Here is a 22,873-nt window from a genome sequence, read left to right as displayed (position 1 = left end):
CTCACCTCCCAGCCATACCTGAGGCCAGATGGGGGAAGGTCCCTGTGCTGCAGCTTTCCAGGGGATATTCAGGAATTCGCTCTCCTAGGCTGTCAATCCTGCACCTTTTAAGTAGCACTGAACTCGCTTTTAAAGGGAGCAAAGTGATTTCTCATTTCGCTGATAACCTGCACTCTGACTGAAAATAAAAGCCCCAAATGGAAAAATCCCGATGCTAAAGCTTCAAGCCCAATGTACAGAGGCTCAATCCGGCTGAATCAGTAAATTCCCTCACGGTAATTAAAGGCACTAATTGATTTGTGAAAACATCTCTGGGATGGGAGCTGAACTGGGGGGATTTACAAGCCCTGCTCCTAATCCCCAGGGGCTCCAATCAGTCCAGTTTGACAGGGAAGCAGAGAGCTGCCGTGGATGAATGAGGGGAGACTAAGATTTCTTATTTTGTATCTTTTCAAGGAAATACCAGCACATTTAATGACCAATTTCTCCCTTCCTGAAGCCTTTTCTCCAGGCTTTTGAGGGTTTGGGCATCACTTTGATGCCTTCCACAACCAGGGCAAACGCTGCTCTCAGGCACCTTCAGTGTGAACCCTGTGAATTCACCAAAGCAGCATCAAGGAGGTGAAGAGAAAAAGGGATCCCTAACGAGGAGAAAGGCTCTTGGATAGGGCAGGGAGCAGGGCTCCCGTTGTGTTTCATCTTGGGACAGAGCCCTGGGGCTGTCAGGCACCATGGCCAAACAGGCAGTGCTTAGTCCGGGGGCATCAAGTCCACAAAGGCTGTGGGAAATGTAGGAATTTCAAGTCCATGAGGGCTGGGAGAAATGCAGGAATTTCAAGTCCATGAGAGCTGTGGAAAATGTAGGAATTTCAAGTCCATGAAGGCTGGAGGAAATATAGGAATATCAAGTCCATGAGGGCTGCAGGAAATGTAGGAATTGCAGCTTGCAAACTGTGAGCGAATGAAAAATGGTTCATGGCTTAGATATTGCTAAAAACATGGAAAGGCTTTTGCCCACTGTAGCAAGCTGCAAAGAAGCAGCTGCTGATCTGTGACCACCAACGCCACCCCTCCCCAAATACACCTACAAACGGAATTTGGAGTGTGGAGGGAACCTGGGACAAGATAAATGTGTTACTGCTGTCCAGTCCTCCCAGGTCTAGGGAGAAGGATGTCATACTAGAAGAGACACAGGGGTGCTGGTGGCTCAAACACTCAGGGGAAGCTTCTGATGGGCAAAGCACCCACCCAGGGGCCAGCACAGCCCAGCTCAGGCTGCAGCTGGTGTTGGACCAGAGAAGGAAAGAGCTCTGGGAGGTGGGAACTTTGTGCTTATCCAGTGACCTCAGCTGTGATAACTCCCCTGCCCAAGGGACTTTCACACAAAGCCTGAAGGTGCTCACGCTGCTGATGGGGCACAATGGAGGCAGCTGTGTCGACCTAGAAGGTGCCAAAAAGTCGTGATTCCATCATCCAGGTGTCCCTGATCCACAGCTTTCCATCATCCAGTGGGAAACTCCCAGCTGGGCGTTCCCACCTGAACCTGAGTATAAACCCAGCAGAGGTGGTGTACTGGGGATTTTCTTCATCCTTTCTTTGGGATGCCCCTTGTAACCTGATGGATCCAGTCTGTGACCATCTCTTCAACCAACAGATATCAAAATTGCAATGACCAAGTTTTGTGGAGCCTATGAGTGGTGCAAGCTTTCTACTCTCATCATTTCCTTTTTTTATCTTATGAATTTTCTTATGTGATTTTTTAGGCTTTTATATTTTCATATTGCCAGAGATAACAACAACCAAAATGGCTATGTAGCTGCTTTCCCCTGCAACCAAACTGTTCCAAAATAAGCATTTATATTTATATTTATATTTATATTTATATTTATATTTATATTTATATTTATATTTATATTTATATTTATATTTATATTCACTGATCAGTGTTGTTTCACTCTAATCCACCCCATCTATTGGCTCTGGGAAGTATCTCTGCACAAATTCTTGGTGGACACAATGCTTGGAAATGAGTTTTCTACACCAAGGACCAAAGTGATCAGAGCAGTGCTTTAAAAAACCATGTGAATTGGGAGAGGGTTCCCCTGGGATGCTCACCTAAAGATGCTCCACTCAGGCTCAATCCTCAGGATGGTGGGATCCTCCACATACTCATAGTGCAGTTCCTGATGGATCTTGGCCTTGTCCACTCTCACGGACACCTTCACCTTCTCAAAGCCCTCGTAGGAGGCCGTGGTGTTACAGACAATGTGCTTGGTGGATCTCCTGGGGGGAGGAGAAAGTAAATGTGAACCAGGTGCTACTAACAGCAAAACGGTGCCAAAAAGAGCCCAACTATTTCTTCTTATGTCCTGTGGCCCAAACCTATGCACTGAGGAGGTGAAACTCAGTGTGAACCATTTATGTTCCTGTAGCAGTATCTGGGGAAGTGATGTTGCCTTTTCACTGGTTTAAATAAAACCACAAGAGTCCTCATCTCTCAGGACTCAGAATAAAATCTGAACCCCAAGGGCAGTCCAAACCAGGCCTCTCTCCAGAAGTATTTCTCTGTGATTAAATATTTGATGGATGTTTCCTTCCTGCCTGCAGACATGTGCAGCAGCAGCTCATAAAAGGGGGCTTTGCACCTCAGCTTTGCAGTCTGGGATCATAAAGTTTACTTTGCATTAGGACTGTAAGTCTTGTTTAAGTGCAGTTTGCAGCATGCCTTGGACCCCTGGAAGTGCTAATACAGTGGGAAGCATTTCATGATTATATTTAAAGAGGATTCTGCATAAACCTTTCCTTTTTGGCAGGGCTCAAAGCCAACTGCAGGTCTGCATTCCTTTCAAAATGAAGTCAAAAATCCAGGCACCAAAAATTCTCGATTTTCCTAGTCCTGTGATTTGTGATGCAGCATCATCTTATACCCCTAAAATGGGGGTGTAAATCACCTTCAGTGACTGCACCCTCCAGGTGCCCTCTAAATTCCCCCAAAAGACAGCGCCCAATCCCTCCTAAAATTCCCCAGTCTTCAGTGAGCATCTCCAAGCAGCTGTAGCTCCCATTTGGCATTTCAAATCACAGATTGTGACTTCACCCTGACGAATTTTGGATGCTGGATCGCCCCACAGTCATGACAGGCTGCTAAAGAGGATCCCCACAGCCAGGAGAGGGACGGGCATTGCCCCAGGGCATTGCTCCCAGGTCTCCTGTGAATGAGCCCTTCCTCTGCCAAGGACATATTTGGGAGAAATGTGCCAACTTCATCTTCAGCCCCCATCGCTGCTGGCAGCACAATGTGTTGCCCTGGGTAGTTCTGAGCTGCGGGAGCCCCTGGGAATGGGATTCAGGCTCATTCTCACAGGGATCAGGGAGCATCCAGCAGGTAACACTGACATTAAGCCTCTCTGAAGCGCCATTGAACGGGAGCCAACACAGAACTAAAATGTTGCAAATCATCCATTTCTTAGCACTACAGGACTGTTCTGGGATAAAAGGGAGGTGGTTTAGTGCTTCGAACTGATGTTGTCAGATTTTCTTTGTCACCTCTACTAAAGCGGGGACATGAAAATGAATCTTTTAAACGACACACTCCCAGAGCAAGGAGCAGAGCATGGACCGTGGAGAATTGTACTGAAATTTGACAAGAGGCCACGGGAAAAAGCACATCAAATACCGGTCAAAACAATGAAATAAATCCTATTTTCTCTCCCCAAAACGTGGCCAGCAAGGCTGTGCATGGAGCAGAATGCACAAGTCCCTTTGCAGCAGAGACGTGGCCACAAGCAAAGGAGGCACTTCGAGGGACAAGGTGTCAGGGCTGCAGGAGAAGTTTCCTGACTTTGATTGGCATTTAATCTTTTACACTCAGGCATGAGCAGCAGGAAGGGCCCATCTGTACCTGTAGAAGAGGCAGGGCTGTCGCCCGAAGGTCACAATGACGTTGCTGCCAGCGTTGAGGTTGTTGCCTGTGATGGTCACCTGGGTGCCACCCGACACCGGACCTCGCTTCGGCTTCAGGTCAGAGAGGGTCAGAGTCTGTGGAGGCAAAGGGAGATGTTGGAAACACAGCAGAGGAGCACAGGGACCTTCCCTCTCCTGTAAGTGGTGGAGAGAGGGAGGCACCCCCAAGGATTAATCAGGACTGCTGAAGTTGGCCATGTCTTCTGGCTGATAAAGGAACCTGGGGTGATGCCAGCCCTGTCAGAGACCCTCTGCTCGGATGCCAGGTTTGGTGGGAAGAGTTCAGACCCAACCCCAGTCTTTTCTCACCCCTCCAAAATGAGATCTGCCCTTGTACCCACTCAGAAATGCTCCTACAAAGACAGGTCCATGCCTGCAGCACCTTGGGTGACAATCTCTCATCCCCACTGCTTGTTTGGCACAGCCCAGGGATCTTTTTGCTTCACACAACGCCAGGATAACTCAGTTAGTGAGCTGGTTTGATTGGATCTTAATGGAAAATCTCCACCTCCAAACTGGGGAGCTCACAAATGATGAAAATTGTTTGGTTTTGAAAAGATCACTCAACTTCATTGGTTCTCAGAATCACAGAATGGTTCGGATTGGAAGGGACCTTAAAGATCACCCAGCCCCACCCCAGCCATGGGCAGGGACACCTTCCATTATCCCAGGGTGCTCCAAGCCCTGTCCAGCCTGGCACTGGACATTTCCAGAGATGAAGCACAGCTTCTTTGTCCTCACCACCCTCACAGGAAGCAATTCCTTCCCAATATTTCATCTAACCCTGCCCTCTGGCCATGGGAAGCCATTCCCCCTTGGATGGAATGAGAGCTGTGGCTCAGCAGAACATCTGAGTTTGTTCTTGCCTCTCCCACACAGGATCCCAGAATCACTGAGGCGGGAAAAATCCTCCAAGGCCATCAAGTCCAACCTGTGACCGATCCCCACCTTGACAACCAGAACAGAGCACATCCAGTTGTTCTTTGAACTCCTCTAGGGATGGGACTCCATCCCCTCCTGGTACAATTCCAATTCAACAACATTTTCCACAAAGAAATTCCTCCTGATGTCCAACCTGAACCTGCCCTGGTGCAAAATGCCCACACTTGACCCTAAATCTTCCTCTTGTCTGAGCTGGATGTTGAGACAGCCCCAAGCTGTCCTGCACTGACACGTGGTGGTGGTGCTTCTGTCGAGGTGTCCTCTGAAATGCCACAGCCACAGAAGCAGCACTGCCCACCTGAACACCTTCTCCCTTTCCCCGCTGATTTTCTGAGCCTCTTTTCCCGGCCTAACACAGCGTTGTGTTAAAGATATCAAAAAGGGGCACAATTCCTTTAGAGGCCCCAAATCTCAAAACTCTTTTTCTTACCCTGCTGCCTTCCCTTCTTCCCCAAATCAAGATAAAATACTCTCGCTCTGAAGGCACAGATCACCCTGTTACCACAATGCAGAGAGGAGGCATCAATATTCAGGGAGAAATTTGGAGTTACAGTTTATTCTTTCATTTGCATTTTAATAGAAAAACTTTCCATTCAGTCCCAAGTGAAAAGCTACTATATGCATTTAAATGAAGATTATTTCTTTCCCCCTCTCTTTAAGAATGATGACACAAGTGCTTGAAGCTCTCAGCTCCTCTGAGCGAGCAGGTACATCATGCAGTCACCTTATTGAGCTTTGGAGACCATTAATCCATGTTTATAAAACCACCTGACACACACCACAGCTCCCACTCACACACACAGAGCAACCTCTGCTCCCAGGCCCCTCTGGTTTAATCATTTTGAAAAACAGCGGCAAGATTTCCATTTTTCCATTTTGTTCCTATTCAAAATGCAGCTCTTGGAGGAAGGGCAGAACATGAAAATCAGACTTACAGCTCTTAAGAAGGATCTACTGTCAGAGCTGGGCACTTACTGTGTTTAAACCTGACTGGTTTTCACCTGATGGTTTGGAAGCTGGCTTTACACTTAGAATCATGGAATTTCTGAGGTTGGAAAGGACCCCTAGGATCAGCAAATCCAAGCATTAACCCAGCACTGGCAAGGCCACCACTAAAGCTCTTCTCTAAACACCTTGAACACTTCCAGAGACAATGATTCCACCACTTCCATGGGCAGCCTGTGCCAGTGCTTGGCAACATTTTCATGAAGAATTTTTCCTGATATACCACCCTGAGGCTCCCCTGGCCCAGCCTGAGGCTGTTCCCTCTCCTCCTGTCCCTGTTCCCTGGGAGCAGAGCCCGACCCCCCCGGCTGTCCCCTCCTGTCAGGGACCTGTGCAGAGCCACAGGGTCCCCCCTGAGCCTCCTTTTCTCCAGGCTAAGCCCCCTTCCCAGCTCTCTCAACCTCTCCTGGGGCTCCAGACCCTTCCCCAGCTCTGCTCCCTTCCCTGAGGGGCTCAAAACTGGATCCAGGGTTTGAGGTGGGCCTCAGCAGAGTGGGGTGGGCACTGCCTTGGTCCTGCTGGCCACACTATTCCTGATACAATCCAGGTGCCATTGGTTTCTTGGCCACCTGGACACACCTGGCCTCATGTTCAGCCACTGTCAACCAGGTCCTTTTCCTGGTTGGGCAGCATTCCAGCCATTCTCCAAGCCTGGGGTGTGATTTCCTGGGAATATTCTCTTCCATTCTCTTTTACTGGGATAAAAACCACAGGAAGAGTATGGAATTGGAAAGGATGCACTTTGGCACTGCTCCTTTATATTGTGGGTACCACCTCAAACTCTGATGGCAGCTCCCTTATTGATGGATACCCCCACCAGTATAAATTCCTACTGGCCATGATGGCTGATGCTGGGAGGTGACCAGGGAGAAAATGGGTTGGGAATGGCCAACCCGGTGCCCAAAGCCTACACAGCAGCACTGCAGCACCATCTAATTCAAAAATCATAGAGAAAGATTTGAGTTAAAGATCCAAAAGATCTTTGTCCCACCCCTGTGTGGGTGCCTTGCCCTCTCCTTGGAGTTGATAAAGCAGCCATGGCCTTTTGAGGATTCTCACAGCCCACAGCCATACCAGGAACGCTCCTTGACAAAGCCCTGCTGTGTCTGGAGACAATCTTACTGTCTTGGGTTGCAATACATAACCAAAAGTTGTATTCTATTTGTCATCTGTTGAAACTGGTTGGGGAGGTGTTTTCTTTATTTCTTGTATGAGCCATTCCTCATAACTCCAGAGGGGATGGGACCTCCTGTTAATGGGGCAGCTGTTAAACCAGCTGGGGCAGTGTTTCTTTATCTCTTCCAGGACCCATCCTCCCTCCAGGGGAATCTTCTGTCCATGGGCCATCGAGGCTCACTGTATGGCTGATACAATTACATCATCCCACTGGGAGATGCCCCACCCCGGGAGGAGGAGCCCAGCATTCCCACTTGGATAAAATCTGAGATTTGGAACTCCAGCACAGCCCGTTTGCACTGGATTCCCAGAGGAAAACCAGACCCAGCCCAGCACCACTGGACCCTTCTACAGGATCATCTCTACTCCAACAGTACCACGTCTGTTACTCCAGGAGGATTTATTTGTACTGTTCTCAACGCCAACAGGGTGTCAGGTTGTATTCTGACTCTGTCAGTGTTTCTAGGATTTTTGCTTGTTTGTTTGCGTGATTTTTTTTTTGCACTTCTACATTTGTATTTTTGATATTCCCAGTAAAGAACTGTTATCCCTATTCCCCCATCTTTGCCTGAAAGCCCTTAATTGCAAAATCATAATGATTTGGAGGAAGGGGGTTTACATTCTCCATTCCAAGGGAAGCTCCAGCTTTTCCCTGGCAGATACCTGTCTTTCCAAACCAAGACACTTACAAATGGGTTTGTGGCTCAGCTTTCTAAGTTGTGATGAACCGTTAATTATTCACAGTGGCCTTCATGAGCATTGCACAGCATGTTCACAGCAAAGCTCCAGACTATTCACCATTTCCTCACTGGTGGAAGGTGCTGGAAAATGCAAGGAGGGTCATGTGGATTGGTGACAGGCTGGAGAGTGACAACGAGGGAAAGAGGACACGAAATTTTCTGCATTTTCTAGGATTTTAACTTCTTTCCTCAGCTCCCCAGCCCTGTCTTTCCTCCAGCATCTCCTGCACACAGGTTTTCCACAGAGAAGCACCATCAGAGCTGGGTCTAAACTGCTCCCCATGGAGTTTGACAAGACCTTGGTTCCCATTCCATTCCTCCTGGGAGCACAGGAGAAGCAAGATGTGACTCAAACACAGCTTGTGCACCTGGGTTTCCTTTCTAGAGGTCCCATGTTAGCAGGAAGAGGAGAAAAGATGAAAGGGTTGGGTGGGAAATGTTCTCCAAAACAAGGATTTTAGGAGCAGACTCAGAAGAAAAGTATAGTAGCCCACAGCACCTGCACGAAGACACAAATTTTCATCTAAAGCCAGAATAAAGGTAAACTTTCTTTAGCACCCAAATTGAGAAGTGAATGGAATACTTTTTTTCATCAAAAGACTGGGGCAATAATCACAGCAAGAAAATGAATAACTGTAAAAAAGTGTATTTCATTTAGATCATCATAAATTTCATTTCAGCTTTGTTTCCCTCTTGGCTTATTGTACTTTCTAATGCAATTTGCAGGTTTTGATCACAGATGAGTTTAAAACAAATGAGCACCTATTTGAATTTAAAAGTTCTGGTTAGAAAGGTGGAGAAGAACGATTCTGGCATCCCTAAACGAAGCCACCTCTTTCTTAAAACACTGAAATTAAACACTCTGTTGAGTCCAAACCATCATCTCTTTGAATTCTTGTAAGACAGGGAAAGGCTGAACCAATTGGCCAACTTTGACCAAGTTTTCCTTCAAACCCCTCAAAAAGCAATTTTCCAGAAGATTTGCTGTGAGTCAGGAGGTGACATTTATCTCCCAGGTGATGCCTTTCCTTGGTTTTCAAACATCTTCTTTCCCTTCAAGCCGCCACACACTGCTGCAGGATGCCAAGGCACGCTGAGATTCCTGCAACAGCGTCTCTGCCCTCCTGGCAGAAAAATCCGAGGAAGCCGAAAAAACACAGCTCCCACTGTGAAAGCACCGGACACGGGAGAGGGAATATGATGGGCAGACTGGAGAGTGTCTGTGTTTTTTGGGTTTGTTTTTTTTTTTTCTGTCTAGCACAAAGGTATCGAGGTATTCAGTAGAGAAAACCCCGGCGGCTCCATGCTCGTGCCCTGGCAGCCGGGAAGGCGGCAGGCAGAGGGAAAAGCTGTCACAGATGGACACGGATGATCAAAAGCAGACAGTAATTCCAAGAGTAGCAGAGGTGACACGTTGAAGTGTAATGTCCTGGAAAGAGCCCTTCTGGCTGCCTGGTAGGGGCTTTCTCTCAAGGTGTTTCTCTGCCCCCGCCACCGTAACACCTGAGTGACATCGGAAAATGCGGAGAACAGAGAAATCTCTGTAGCTCGAAGGGGGAATCCAAGACATTTGCATTCATTACAAGTTCCCTTTACCACGAAGAAATGCTCAGGCATGTGAATAATTTCAGAAGAGACCCATTCTCTTGCCGAAGTCGAGAGCTTTTGATGGGAACAAAGGGACCCTCTCATTTCAAACCTGCACAGATCTGAACAGATCAAGGCCAGACAATGCTTGCATGTCCCCAGCAAGGGGCCTTGGAGGAATTATCAGGTCTCTTGGACAAGAAACATCATCAGAAGGGAGGAAAAAAGCACAGATTGAGTGTACAACATGTGTTTGCACTTGAACTGAAGCTGAAGCTTGCAGGTGTCTCTCGTTTCATCATGGAGCATCCAAAATAGTTGCCTATCAACACTGAGCCCCAGTCACATCCTACAGCTCACCAGCAGCCTGAGCTGGATCTGTCCTGACCCCAGTGTTCCTGGTGTGGACGGGATGAGTAAACACCTGGGGGAATCCAAGAGGGAGGAGAAAGAAACCCAACTGATACCATTACACTCATGCTGCTGAAGATCCCGGGGTTGTACTAAGTAGTGGCAATGCCAAAGTTTCTTCTGGAGGACACTGGTGGGTCCAGCCAGAGGGGTGTTGGTAGCAGGAGCATCACACTCCCAAAAAAATAAGATACTAAGGAAATTTTTCCCCTTTTTAGCTCTCTCTTTTTTTCTTTCCTGTACAGCACTTTTAACTATTAATGAGAATTTTCTGTATTAATTTGGACCGCAGCTGCGTGGAACCGTAACCGGACTAATAATCTGGACTATTATTAGGTTGTTAAAACTTTAATTAGACCGGCTATTTTTGCTGGGAACAAGATGTTGAAAGGAAAAGGAATGAACAATTTGGTGCACCCAGAACGGCAGTGAAGAGTTCAGAGGCTCATTCCGGTGAGGGACAATGGACAGAGGGAGCAAACACAACCAAGGCCAAGGAGTTCAGGGCCAAGCAGAATTTTTTTTCAGGAACTTACCATGAAGTAGTAGAGCTGAGAAGACCTGGCCATGAACTCGGGCTTGCACTCGGCCACACAGATTTCCACGAATCCGGCGTGCTGGCTGGGCTTGGCCTCCCCCATCTCACACACAATCCTGAGGGGAAAATACCGACCAGGAGCAGAGTTTGAGGGATGGTTTGGTAAAATGGAATTGGAGTGAAGAGCCCACAGTGCTGGGGGATGGACTGTAGACTAACCCACCCTCTTCTGTCCTATCCAGAAGCCAAATGGTGGATTAAGTTATTCTTTAGAAAGTGGTGGCTTCTGGCTGGGACAAGTGCTGGGGTGCTGTAAATCCACTTAAATACACACAGAAAGGTTGGGCTGACATCTAGCTCCATCCCTCTCAGCTCCAGCCTGGCATGGTGGAAGCAGCTCTAAGGTTTAATGATCACTCCTGCATTTAGCAAGAGGTTTTTCGGGATTGCTGCCTTCCAAACTGGAATTGAACACCTTGGGGTGACTTCTTGGTGAAAACCAGGATAACTTCAGGGCATTTTTCATGAGGATCACCTGGACATGCAATCCAAACACAGTAATAACTGGATTATTAAATAAATGGAGCTGTAGGTGAGGAATGTCCTCTTCCATCCCTGAATTCCCAGGTTAGGATGGATTCCTTGGAAGGCCCTACAGGTAGGAATGTCATTAGGTGTGCTGTGGCCTTTGCTCTGCCACACACCCCACTTACTGCTCTGCTGGGATGTACCCTTCCACCAGTGGCTTGCACTCCACGCCGGCCACCTTGACATGGGATGCAATATCTCGGAATTCCAGCCCCAGGTTCTCCCCACGGATGGTCACCTTGGTCCCTCCCTCACGAGGGCCTGTCACAGGGTTGATCTGGGAAAACAAGCCAAGAGAAAGGAGAACAGTCAAACCAGGCACCAGAACCCTCTCATGTGAAAGAATAGACAACTTTTGGAGATCACTAGGGACACTTATAATTATAAATGCTGAACAGGTGAAGGAACAAACCTACTTCAGGTACTCAGAGTATGCAAAATCCTGGCCCAGACCTCATTTACTCTCTTTTTACTCCTTGCAAAACATCCAGAGGTGAGTAGAAGATTTTTTTTCTAGGCAAGAGCAGGGATTTTTGGAGCTGCAGCTGAGCTCTGCACTTTGTAGACGTGAGCCATGGAAAGGCAGGAGATGGACATGGTGGAGAGAAATGGGAGAATGAACAAGACAAGGACATGAGGGGTTGAGCCAGTCATTTGAAATTCTCAATTTCCATCCCAAAGCACATGGAGGTTTTGTTCTGCTCTGGAGGTAGCTAATGGTCATGCATCAGGAATTCAGCTGAAAATAACCACATGGAATAAAATCGGCCAAGCCACAGCAGGAACAGGGTGTTGGGTTAGGTGTGGAAGAGGTGGGTGGTGACTGAGACAGCAGCAGCGGCTGCTCTGTGCCAACACCTCTTCCTGAAAGAGCTCCAGTTTCCCGTTGGGAGAGCTGGAGCCATTGGAAGGGTGGGCAGGGAGAATGGACAGATTATCTGTAGAGCCTGAGTCTCAGCATGAGACGAGCGACCATCCCAACCAACCTGGGGGCTGTTGGAATGGTGTTTGCATCCCAGCCTGGCCCTGCGCCAGACCCTTGGAGGGTCTTTCTCCATGACCTGTGTCCAGAGCCAGGTAGGAATCTGGACTGGAACTGTCTCCTGAGTGACGTGGTGCCGGAATTTTTCCCAGCCAGCTCCCAGCACCAGGCCATGAGTGGGCTGTTCCCAGTCTGGGATACAGCTCTAGGGCTTATGCTCTATGGCACAGGTGGTCAGGCACTGAGAGCAGGAGCAAGGAGAGGTCTTTCCTGTGGTTTCCAAAGAGGTTTATTCCTCTAAAGGGTCATGGATGAAAGACAGAGAACACAAGTGTGCAAGAACCTACAAACAGGGGAGGGCACAACTCTTAACCAACAGGGAAAAGATGGGGAGGATCACAGGGAGGGACTGACAGAACAATGGTGAATGAGAAAACACAACGGGGGGGGGGGGTACAACTTGAATAAACCAACGGTGCATCGAGGAACACAGAAATTTCTGGAACTTAGGGCAAGGATGGACAAGGATTGACACCCTGATGGGTGGGGAAAAGGGCAGGCACTAGATAGGATTGACGACAGAGTAAGGGGAGTGTATAGAGTGCTCGATATTTTCTGAGCCTGAGAATTGCTGAGCTCTTCCCAAGGGAAACTTTTCAACAATTTTCTTTTTCCCAAAAACAACCCTGTGTAAACAATATTCCTTTCCCATAACAACAGGTGTTGTTTGCTATTTCTGTTTCTTAGCCAATGGGAGAGGTCTCAGTTCTATGGACCAATAATGTGCCTTTTTAGCGCAGCATGTTATAAAAGGGCTGAATGAATTGTAAATAAAGCCTTCTGATTTCTGCTGCCTCCTGACAGGAGTCAAGCATCTTTATTTCGTGTCCTACTATGACAGGGGAGTAACAGAGAACATTCTCGAATGAGGGGCAGGTCTTAGGGTATAACAGACAACTAGGATTAACCAGTACTATTGGGGGGTACAAAACAAACTGTTAAGGATAGAATTACAACCAAAACCACGCTGCAACACCTGAGCACTGGAACAACACCAGAATCAAGGGGCTGGCCCTTAATTATCTCCATTCTGCCCTTTCAATTCCTCTCCGTGCCCACTTTGCCGTGCAACTGCCCCGCTGCCCACTCGGGATGCCACAGCTGCCATCTGCCAGTGCTGGCACGGCTCTCCTTGCAGTGAGCCAGGGGGAATTCCCTGTCTCAGGTCTGTAACCACTGCCCCTGGCTCTGCCAGGTGGGAATCTGGGGCTGGCAGCCATGCCCTGCAGGAGCAGTTGGGCTGTCAGGGAAAGGCGAGGCTCTGAAATGAGCAGAGCTGCTCCCGACCACTTCCCTGGCACCAGGGTTGTTGTAATTCCCACCCAAAGAGTGATTTTTAGAAGGCCCATCTTTAATAAAAGGAAGGAGAGTCAGGTACCTCCAGGGGATATTTAATTTTTGCTTTTTAATTTTAGGTCATTAATTTTAGGTGTTGTGAACCATCTCCTCAGTGAATGAGGCTTAACTGTGACACTACAGGGAAGCAGGAGGTATTTGTGGTGGTTTTCCAGGAAAAAAAAAAAAAATAAATAAAAGGAAAGAAGAATGGGAAAGAGAAAGGGAAAGCTGTCTAAAGCACAAGATTTTGAAAAATTCTTGCTGTGACTCAAAAAGCATCAGGAGGAAAGGAGGAAACTTCCTAAAGCAAAGCCAACACAAGCACCACTGAATCCTTCCCTGGGCAATATTTAATTTGTAAAGGCCAGCATCAAAACCCATTTATTTCCTTAAAATCCACTTATTTCTTTAAATCAGGAGGGTCTGGGATTCTCCCAGTTTCACATGGAAAATGTTTTAAGCCTATTTCATAGCTCTGCCAAAGATTCAACCAAGAGGAAGATGTTACCAGGTTGTTTTCACCGCAGGAGAGGAGGAGCCTGTTCTATGACAGGTGAAAAACATGGCACGAGACCTGTCAGTTTTGGAGAGGAAAATCCAAGCAGGGAAACAAAAGCTGCCAGGAAGCCTCAGCTTCCTCTGGAAGACCCAGAGCTGCATCCCAGTTTCCAGTCTCTGCTCATATCACCTGCTGCTTGTCACTCCTAAAGGAGGTTTTTGTGGCTCAGCGAGTCTCTGAGTCCTTTAATTTCCCTGAGTGCCTCTGTAAATGCCAGAGCTGGTACAGAAATGGGGAGGTGGGTGCTGGAGGGGGTATGAGTGCCCCTACAAATGTGAGTACACGTGTTGTTCCTCCTCTTCCCTGCAGAGATCCAGCCCTGGCTCCTCTCTAGGCTCTGGATGCTCCCACCCCACAGCTCCAGACCTACCATTAGCTGCAGTATATATCCAGTCACTTGAGATTACTTCCATGCTAATGGCTCAGAAAAAGGCCTTCCAAGAGCTACTTAGGATTGCAGCAGGCAGCTGGAATATTTCATGAGCGAGTGTTGCAATGATCTGTTCAAGCTCGGAGAGTTGTTGGAGGAAATGCCGGCAGAATTTGAAGCACGGCCCCTGTGGAGCTGTAGGGTGGGAAATGAGGGGTTTGCTCTTCAAAAAGAGGCTGGAGATGAAGGACTAGGGTTAAAGTATGGCAGGGAAATGTGGGTGGACCTTCAGAACCTCTGCACAGCCAGGTCCTTGTGTTTTGGATTTCTGCTTCAGTTGATCATCCATCAGCTGCCCATACCAAATCCTATCATTGTTTCATGAGGTCTGAGAATCTGAAAATATTTTTAAAATGTTTCCCCCAGCTCCAAGTGGTTTTCAAGGCTCAAATTTGAACTTTCAGGTGTAGCTGTCCTTTCTGCCTGTCTGGGTTTGGTTCCAGGTGTTTCAGGTGGGGTCAGAATTACCAGTCTCAGATAAATCCAGGTGAAGTAGAGACCTTCACCTTGGAAACACCAGAATGAGTCATAAACGTCAGAATAAACTGAACTCCAACTGTTTGGCTGAGAGAGAGCTTCGGAAGCTGGTGAATGGCAGGGAGATGGATCAAAACATAGGGAAAGGGGTCATTTTTCAGTAACATCTGGGAAAAAACGCATTCAACACAGCCTTTGCTCTCCCAAAATGTTCAAGCACAGATACTGGTTTAGGATTCTTCCATAACAGCCACACTTTTTGAACTTGAATCAAATACAACTTAAAAAAAGGCTTTCTTGCTTTCTAGGAAAATGACCCACCTAATTATTCCTATTAAACCACCACTGTGGAGGCTAGAATTTTCTCTTTTGCTTTTCCCCATTTTCCCTGTTTCATTTCCCTCCTGGCTTTCCCCATTTATAAATCAGGCCCTGGGCACATTGAAAGGGTGCTCGTGTTGGGTAAGGCCTGGTGACTGAGAGGTGCTCAAGGCAGGAGGCAGCTGGAAGGGATGGAGCCCTCATTTTCAAGGCTCAGGTCTGTCCTGCTGCCTGTGCTGTGACCCTGAAAACGTGCCTGGCATTATGGCAAAGGCATCCTAAGACAGCAGACAAAAATCCTTTTAGATTTCAGGCTTGACTTACCTCCCCTGCCTTCTCTCCTTTCTTCTGCTCTTTGTCTTTATGGTTGTCCAATTCTCTTATTTCATTTTTGAACCTTTCCTCCAGCTTTTCCTTTGGCCCAGCCAACACAATCAATAGGGAACTTCCTGAAGAACACTGTTCTGCAGGTCCTTCTCCCAGCCCTGCCCTCATTCTCTTTATCTTAACAGGACAGTTCCCAACTTTTCCTACTCCAGGCTTGCTCCTGCCTCCTCCCTGAGCCTTCCAAGGGCACACCTGACAACTGTACAGGGCTTTATTTGCTCTGTTAAGACTTTTTTCACCTCACAACATCAGCCAGGGCCAGGACAAACAAAAGGGCTTAATCTGCTGGAGTCAGTGAAGGGTTGGTTTTTTGCTTTTTGTTTTTTCTGGACATGGCTTTGTCCATGTCATGTTGTCGGAAAACATAAATTACACCTTCCCTCTTGCTTGACCTCCTGTCAGCAAAGCTCCAACCTCTCTGGGATCACTGAACACCTCCTTCTCCAGACTGGCCAGAGAGGCTGCTCCCAGAGACATTTGGGCTCCTTTGATTTACCTTCCCATTGACCATTGGAAATATCCCAGAGCATCTTGTCTCACCTTCAGCTGCTCCTCTCGAAGGCCAAGGTCTCCTAAGGGCTTGATGCCACATCTGCCAGCCCTTTTTGGGCTTGTCAGGTGCTCTGACCTGGGGTTCCTCAGGTTGCACCAGCACTCTGTGTTTGGGGATTATGGTGGGAATCCTGACACGCTTGGGTGCTAACCCAAGGTCACCCCTGGGTTTTAGACACATGAAATTGTGCTCCTGCCTGTGAAGCCACTGTGGTGGGTGGGGGGAAATGATGCCTTAAGTCTGAGCTTTCATGCTTTTCAGATTCTGTGCTGCCCAGGGGTGCAGTTCTGAGCCTCATATTAAGTGTCACTCAGCTCTCTTCACAGAGTAGGGAGACAAAACAAATGCTTTTCCAGATGGACACCAAGGACAACTTTCAGACCCAAAAGCACAAACAATGGTGGCTGAAGGGAGGAACAAGAAGGATGGGACCTCACAACCTGAAGCTCTAATTGGACAATTAAACCCCAAAATGCAAATGGACCAAAACTTATAAAAGTGTGAGACCTCATGACTGGTTGTCCATTTTGTGACTATTTTGGGTCCACCTTGAGTGTAGCCCAGGCCAGGCTCTTTTCCTGCCCAAGGTGTATCCTAGAGGCCTTTTAATAAATATCTACTTTATTCTCTTAGCTCTGTCCAGTCTCTCTTTCAGATCAGCCTTCCCAAGGCATCAGTGGCCTCACATCCCAAGACCCTGACCCAGCAGAACTCAGCCCTGACCTTCCCATCACCAAGCCAACCCCAAGTCAGGAGAACAAACCGAGGACAGGGAATCCCCCCGGCTTCTTGCAGACCCACGACTTACATCTGTGATCTTGGGGTTGGTGCACTTGCCCTTGGTGCTGGAGAGCTCCAGCCACTGGCTGTCCTGGGCTGGGCAGTGCTGCCTCAGCGTGCACTGGTTCTGCCCCTGGCACCAGCCGCACTCGAAGTCGGGGTCGGCTTTCAGGCAGAGTCCGCAGCTGTCCCGCATGGCCCCGCACTTGTACAGGTGAACTGCAGGGGACAGCAGAAAATAAAAAACATCTGAGAGATGCAGACAGCAAAGGAGAGTGTGGGATGGCAGTGAGAGCAACAGGGGAAGGTGTTCTGGGCTGCTCGTGCCAGAGGCAGGATGGAAACTCTCCAGGGAGGTGAGTAATGGGCGGGAAGACATGGATGTCCTTCTTGAAATAAAGTTCATTCGTTAGTTCATTCTTCTTCAAAGGGTTTTTTTGGAAGCTGAGGGCAGAAGGGAGGATGGTGCTCTCAGTATGGTGAGGGACTACAAGCAGGAGGTTGGAGGAAATGATGCTTGGGCAGTGATTTGGCCTCAGTCCCTTCCTTTGTCACAGGCTGAATGTCATAAAATGTCACCAAGAATTTTCTAGACCTGGCCAACCCATAGCTTAAACTTGGGCGTGAAACTCCCCAGAATTTTGTGTTGAGGTGACGCCACTCAGGTTTCCCACTTGCCAGAAACCCCAAAAGATAACACAATGTAATACACAATGTAAATACACAGTGGTTCATTTTGAGGCTGATTCTAAGGATTCACAACTGACCCTTTCTTCTGCTCTAGAAATTCAGTCTGCTTCCCACTTTGAAGCAGAGTTGATTCCACTCTGATACAGCAGTGATTAATGCTCAGCTCCATTTTGGGCTGTTAAGTGATTAGAAGCACTCCGAGCTTTTTCCAATAAAGCCTAAAAATATTGAAGTCCTCCTACGAAATGAGATCATGTTATTTATCCTTATTTTACAGATGTAGAAACTGAGGCCTGGCTTGCACAGGGGCCTGATGGCAGAATTCTCCTTCTGGAGGATGAAGGTGACAGAATCAAGGGTCTCAGACTTTTATTTTTCCTTCATTTGTGGGTATGTTGGGAGACTTTCCCTCTGTGCTTCTGCTTTGCTGTGTCCATCGGTGACTAAATAGTTTTTTATCTTTATACTCAACCCAGAGCTCGAAGGCTTTGGAAATATTTGTGCTGAAAAGCTCTGTCTCTCCATACCTTCCTCCTGGAAGCATTGGCCAGTGCAAGAAAAACTCAGAAACTCTTTATTTCTCCATGCTGAGTGCAAGAAAAGTACCCAGAAGTACCCTAAAAAGCCTCCAAAACATCTGTCAAGCACACTGTTTTCCAGACCTCATGGGATACACCTCTTTCCTGAGTTTTCTGTTGGATTTCCTCAAATTTGCTGAGTTGTTCTTCTTGAGATGCCACCAGTGAGTATCTCTGTAGGTAATTCAGTAGGTTTGGGTCAGTCTAGCATTTCAACCTCCCAGCCCAGCCCATGGTGATGCTGGATGTGAAAGCAGTGGCATCTTGGTCACCTCTGTGTCCTCATGAAAGTGTAGCACTGCTTCCATGTAATATCTCTACTATCTCTATTTGGGCACATGCCCAAACTCTCCTCCTGACCAAAAACATGATGATAATATCCAAATTACTCATCTGGGATAGCCACCAGCCAGTGCTGCTTCCCAGATTCTTTCCTAGTCATTATTTGCAACATTTTGGCTGGGAAAAATCCAAGAAGGGCCTGTGCTAGAGATGATGATTCTTGAGTTCATCCTCCGGTCTGTTTTATGTTAGTGGCAGAAACAGTCCTAAAATCATGATCATCATGATTATGAGATTTATTTTACTCCCGCATCACCTAGGATGGCTCAATGCAGCCCAAGAAAAGGATTTACATTTTTGGTGTGGACCACGTTGTGTCAGGGGTGCTCATTTTACAGTAGCACAAAACTAAGCTGGACTGGGGCAAGTGTCCAAATTCTGACCTCCAGCCCACACTGTTAAAGGTTCTCACAGCTCGTGGCACTGTTTGGGCCTGTGGAAATCAGCAGTGTCCTGGAAACACCTTGGCACAGCTTGGAAAAAAGGACACAACTTCAGAGTAGAGGCAGGGTGGCAGTTTCAACACAGGCTGTGCCTGAATTCCAGGGTTGGGCAGGAATCTCCAGCCTCTTGTTTGCTGAGTGGATTTAACCCTCAAAAGCCACAGTTTTGGGCTTTTGGTGCCGGAATTCTGCCATTCAGAGGGGGAGAAGGGAGGATGGGTTGTGCCATGGGGAGAAGAGTTGCCCTGTTGCTCTCCAGGTTCAATGTGGTGCTGGGTGGGAACCTCACCCACCACCCCTTGATGTGTTGAATTTTAGCTTTCATGTTTTTCAGATTCTGTGCTGCCCAGGGGTGCAATTCCGAGCCTCATATTAAGTGTCAGTCAGGTCTCTTCTAAGAGTAGGAAGACAAAACAAATCCTTTTCCTGCTGGAGACCAAGGACAACTTTCAGGCCCAAAAGCACAAACAAGGGTGGCTGAAGGGAGGAACAAGAAGGATGGGACCTCACAACCTGAAGCTGTAACTGGACAATTAAACCCCAATATGCAAATGGACCAAAACTTATAAAAGTGTGAGACCTCGTGACTGGTTGTCCATTTTGTGACTATTTTGGGTCCACCTTGGGTGTGGCCCAGGCCAGGCTCTTTTCCTGCCCAAGGTGTATCCTTAAAGGTCTTTTAATAAATATCTACTTTATTCTCTTAGCTCTGTCTAATCTCTGTTCCAGGTCAGCCTTCCCAAGACATCACCCTCAGCTCGAGGGTGGGTGTGGAACAGTGTGACAGCACTATGGGAACACCTGATGGGGACAGATGGAGTGGGAGAAGGTGTGGGAAGTGTCCACGATGAGGTAACGAGAGGGAGGGAGGGAGAAATTTCTGAGAGGTGATGATGTGAAGAGAATCTGCAGGTGTGAGCTGCAAATGCAGGGCAGCTGAGGGGAGGGGACGGTTCCAGGGTGGAGAGACAAGAAAGAAGAAGATGTGAAGGGACCATCCATCTCCAGGAACAGCCAGCCTTGCCTCAGGACGTGCAGCCCCTTCTGCAAGGGGCACATGGAACCTGTGCCACTGGTGGTGGTTAAACACAGGTGGTTTTCAGATCCATTTTATTGCTATCATTTTATTTTGCTCAGAATTCTCCCGCCGGAGAGCTGCAGCCTTTCTGCTCCCCCTCTGCCTTCCCCTGCTCATTACCAAATTGCCTCTGAGCAGAGAGCCCGCTCTCCTGGCATGTTAACTTGAAGAGCATCACTGCAGGAGAAATAAAGAGGGGAAGAACAAGCTGGAGAAGGAGGGGCGTGAAAACTAGGCACGAGGATGTGGGGAGAAGCAGGAGGCAGGGGACGATGAAGGGGGAGAGGGAGAGCAACACAAGTGGGAGGGAGAGTCGCGTTTCTCAGGTGGAATGAGAGAGTTGGAGGGTTGGGGGGAGGCACGCAAAGCACTCAAAAATTGGTAATTTGCAGAGTGCAGGGAACAAGTGTGCAGCAGGCAGCACGGGGAGACGGTGGCGGCTTTGTTAAGTGCAGGGAGCGAGGGCCCGTTGCTAAGGTTACCGCTTCCAAGGACAAGTTGAAATAACTCTTTACCTTTGTTCTGTGCTGGGTTGTCAATGTTGAAATTCCCGTTCCACACGACTGTCAGCTCCACTGGCAGGCTGTTAATCTCCATCCCTTCATACGAGTACTAGAATTGGGAGAGGAAAAACAAACCAAAAAAAATAAAATAACCCAAACCCAGACTTTAGAGAGTGCCTGGAGGTGGGGAGGGGATGGGGTGAGGCAAGAGGTGGTGCTGAACGTGGAGAACAAGAGAAGTGGAGCTGTCACTCACCCCCCTAATCAGCAGCACCTTGCCAGAATGCCACGGGATGCTCCCAAAAATGTGGATCTCCAACCATGCCCCTCACAAAAGCCCATTTACCCATTGGATGAACATTCATAGAATCCCAAAATGGGAATGGAAGAGACCTTAAAGCCCATCCAGTGCCACCCCTGCCATGGGCAGGGACACCTTCCATTATCCCAGGGTGCTCCAGGCCCCATCCAACCTGGCCTTGGACACTTCCAGGGATCCAGGGGCAGCCACAGCTTCTCTGGGCAACCAGAACCTCACAGTCAAGAATTCCTTCCTAATATCTGATCCGAACCTTTCTTCAACTTAAAGCCACTCCCTCCTGTCCTATCACTTGGAAGAACATTCCATGATGTGAGTTTGCATGTGATGGGCCTGAACTCTGAAATCCATTTTTGGGGTGTTGAGCACAGCTTTGAAAAGAATTTTTCCAAGTTGTGTGCAGCTTTAAGGTGTAAATAACACATTCTGGGTCTTCCATCCAGCTGAGCCTCTGCTGTGTATTCCATAGGTGCTGAGTGTGTAGGTGAGGTTATTTATGCTAAGGACGTCTTGAAGAACTCTTGGAAGCTGACTGAGGTCTCAAAATCAGGGAAACCCCTTGAAAAAGGGGAAAATGGAGCAAGTGTGTAATTATAGACCTGTCAGCCTAACTTGGCTTCCCAGAAAGAAAGTACATCAAATTATTAAACAATCAATTTATAAGCACCTGCGAGATGATAAGGTGATAAAAATCAGCCAGCACAGATTTGTCAAGAACAAATTGTGTCAAACCAATCTAATTTCCTTTTTGACAGGCTTAATGACTTTGTGGATAAAGGGGAGGCAGCAGATGCGATTTATCCTGATTTCAGGAGAGTGTTTGCTACTATCCTACAGCAGATCCCCATAAACAAATCAGGGAAACATGACCTAAGAAAGGCCACCATAAGGTTTATGCAAAAACCATTAAACAAAAAGAATCTGATAATTCCATGTCCAGCTGGGAGGGTGTTTCAAAAGAAATATTGTCCTGAGTCTGGCAATACTCAGTATTTTCACTACTGAATTGGATGATTTCATGACACTGTTCTGGAGGGGTTGTAAGAACCTCCAACAGCAGGGTTAAGAATTCAAAACAAACTTGACAAACTGAAGAACTGGGCCAAAATCAACCAAATGAAATTCAATGCTGGCAAATGGGGACCATTTTTCAGTAGGAGGAATTGATGCAAACAACTCTGAAATTGGAGTGGCTGGGCAGTGCTGCAGGAGAGAGTCTGGGGACTGCTGGAGATCATGAACAGACTGTAAATCAACAATGCCATATTGCTGCCAAAACCCAAACAATTCTCATTTGGGGATGGAGCAGATAGAGTTTGTTACATGTGTAAACCCCAGGAGGCAATCACTTTTCCCTGCTCAGAACCAGAAAGGCTTCAGCTGGAGCAAGAAGTATCCAGTTCCCAGCAAAAACGTCTTAAAAACTGCAAAAAAAACTGCAAAAAAACCCCAAAACCCACTTCTGAGAGAGTTGGACAGACTTAAACAAACTCTTGTCAGGGGCGGTCAAGGACTAAGAGGTGACCCCAAGGAAGGAAATGGAAACTGCTCTCTGGAGGCCCTCTCTAGTGCTTTTTTTCACCTGGATTTTGATTTATCTCAAGCCAGTTCACCCAGGGTTCACCCCGCTGCCCACCTCCATCAGCAGCTTCCACCCAACACTTCACCAAAAGGCAAAAAAATCCTCACAGCAGGAGAGGAGGTGGTTGATTAAAGGACAGAAGGGAACAAGAAACAAGGGGAGAAACATTTTGTGCCTGCTGCTATTGCTGAGCACAGTGCACATAAGGATTTACCCTCCTGGGATCTACAGCGGGACAAAGTCCTACTTTGAAAGGAAAATATTTTCCCCACCACAAGGTTAAATATAACTCAGCAAGCTGGTCTGGCTGAGCCAAAAAAACTCTCTAAAGGGTCCCCCATCCCTTAAATGTGAGTCCCATTGTGGTTATCCACCGAGATACGAAAGCTCTGAGCTTTACAGGTGGGTTTTCCTGTATCCATTAATTGCTGTATAATTGCGGAGTAAATGGTAACTGGTGATTTCTGTCTGTTACAGCAGAGTGGGAGCTGCTTGCACAGT

At 47.7% G+C, this 22,873-nt stretch overlaps 1 protein-coding gene across 1 annotated transcript in view; it reads right to left on the bottom strand.

The window, feature by feature from the left end:
* The window catches only part of PLXNA4 (plexin A4), a 420,747-nt gene that overhangs the window by 67,055 nt on the left and 330,819 nt on the right, over positions 1-22,873 (bottom strand). Inside the window, exons 10-15 of the mRNA XM_066182659.1 lie at positions 20,484-20,580; positions 16,866-17,056; positions 11,076-11,227; positions 10,361-10,478; positions 3,902-4,038; positions 2,116-2,283 (exon numbers count right to left, since the gene is read on the bottom strand). Coding sequence (XP_066038756.1) covers positions 2,116-2,283; positions 3,902-4,038; positions 10,361-10,478; positions 11,076-11,227; positions 16,866-17,056; positions 20,484-20,580 — 863 coding nt within the window. The remainder of the gene's footprint in view (positions 1-2,115; positions 2,284-3,901; positions 4,039-10,360; positions 10,479-11,075; positions 11,228-16,865; positions 17,057-20,483; positions 20,581-22,873) is intronic.

This window comes from Chamaea fasciata, unplaced genomic scaffold, assembly GCF_029207755.1.
Source record: "Chamaea fasciata isolate MVZ Bird 193981 ecotype frontalis unplaced genomic scaffold, bChaFas1.0.hap1 SCAF_5, whole genome shotgun sequence".
NCBI lineage: Eukaryota > Metazoa > Chordata > Aves > Passeriformes > Sylviidae > Chamaea > Chamaea fasciata.
Note: the sequence above shows the minus strand (reverse complement) of the source record. Positions and strands in the feature narration are given on the sequence as shown.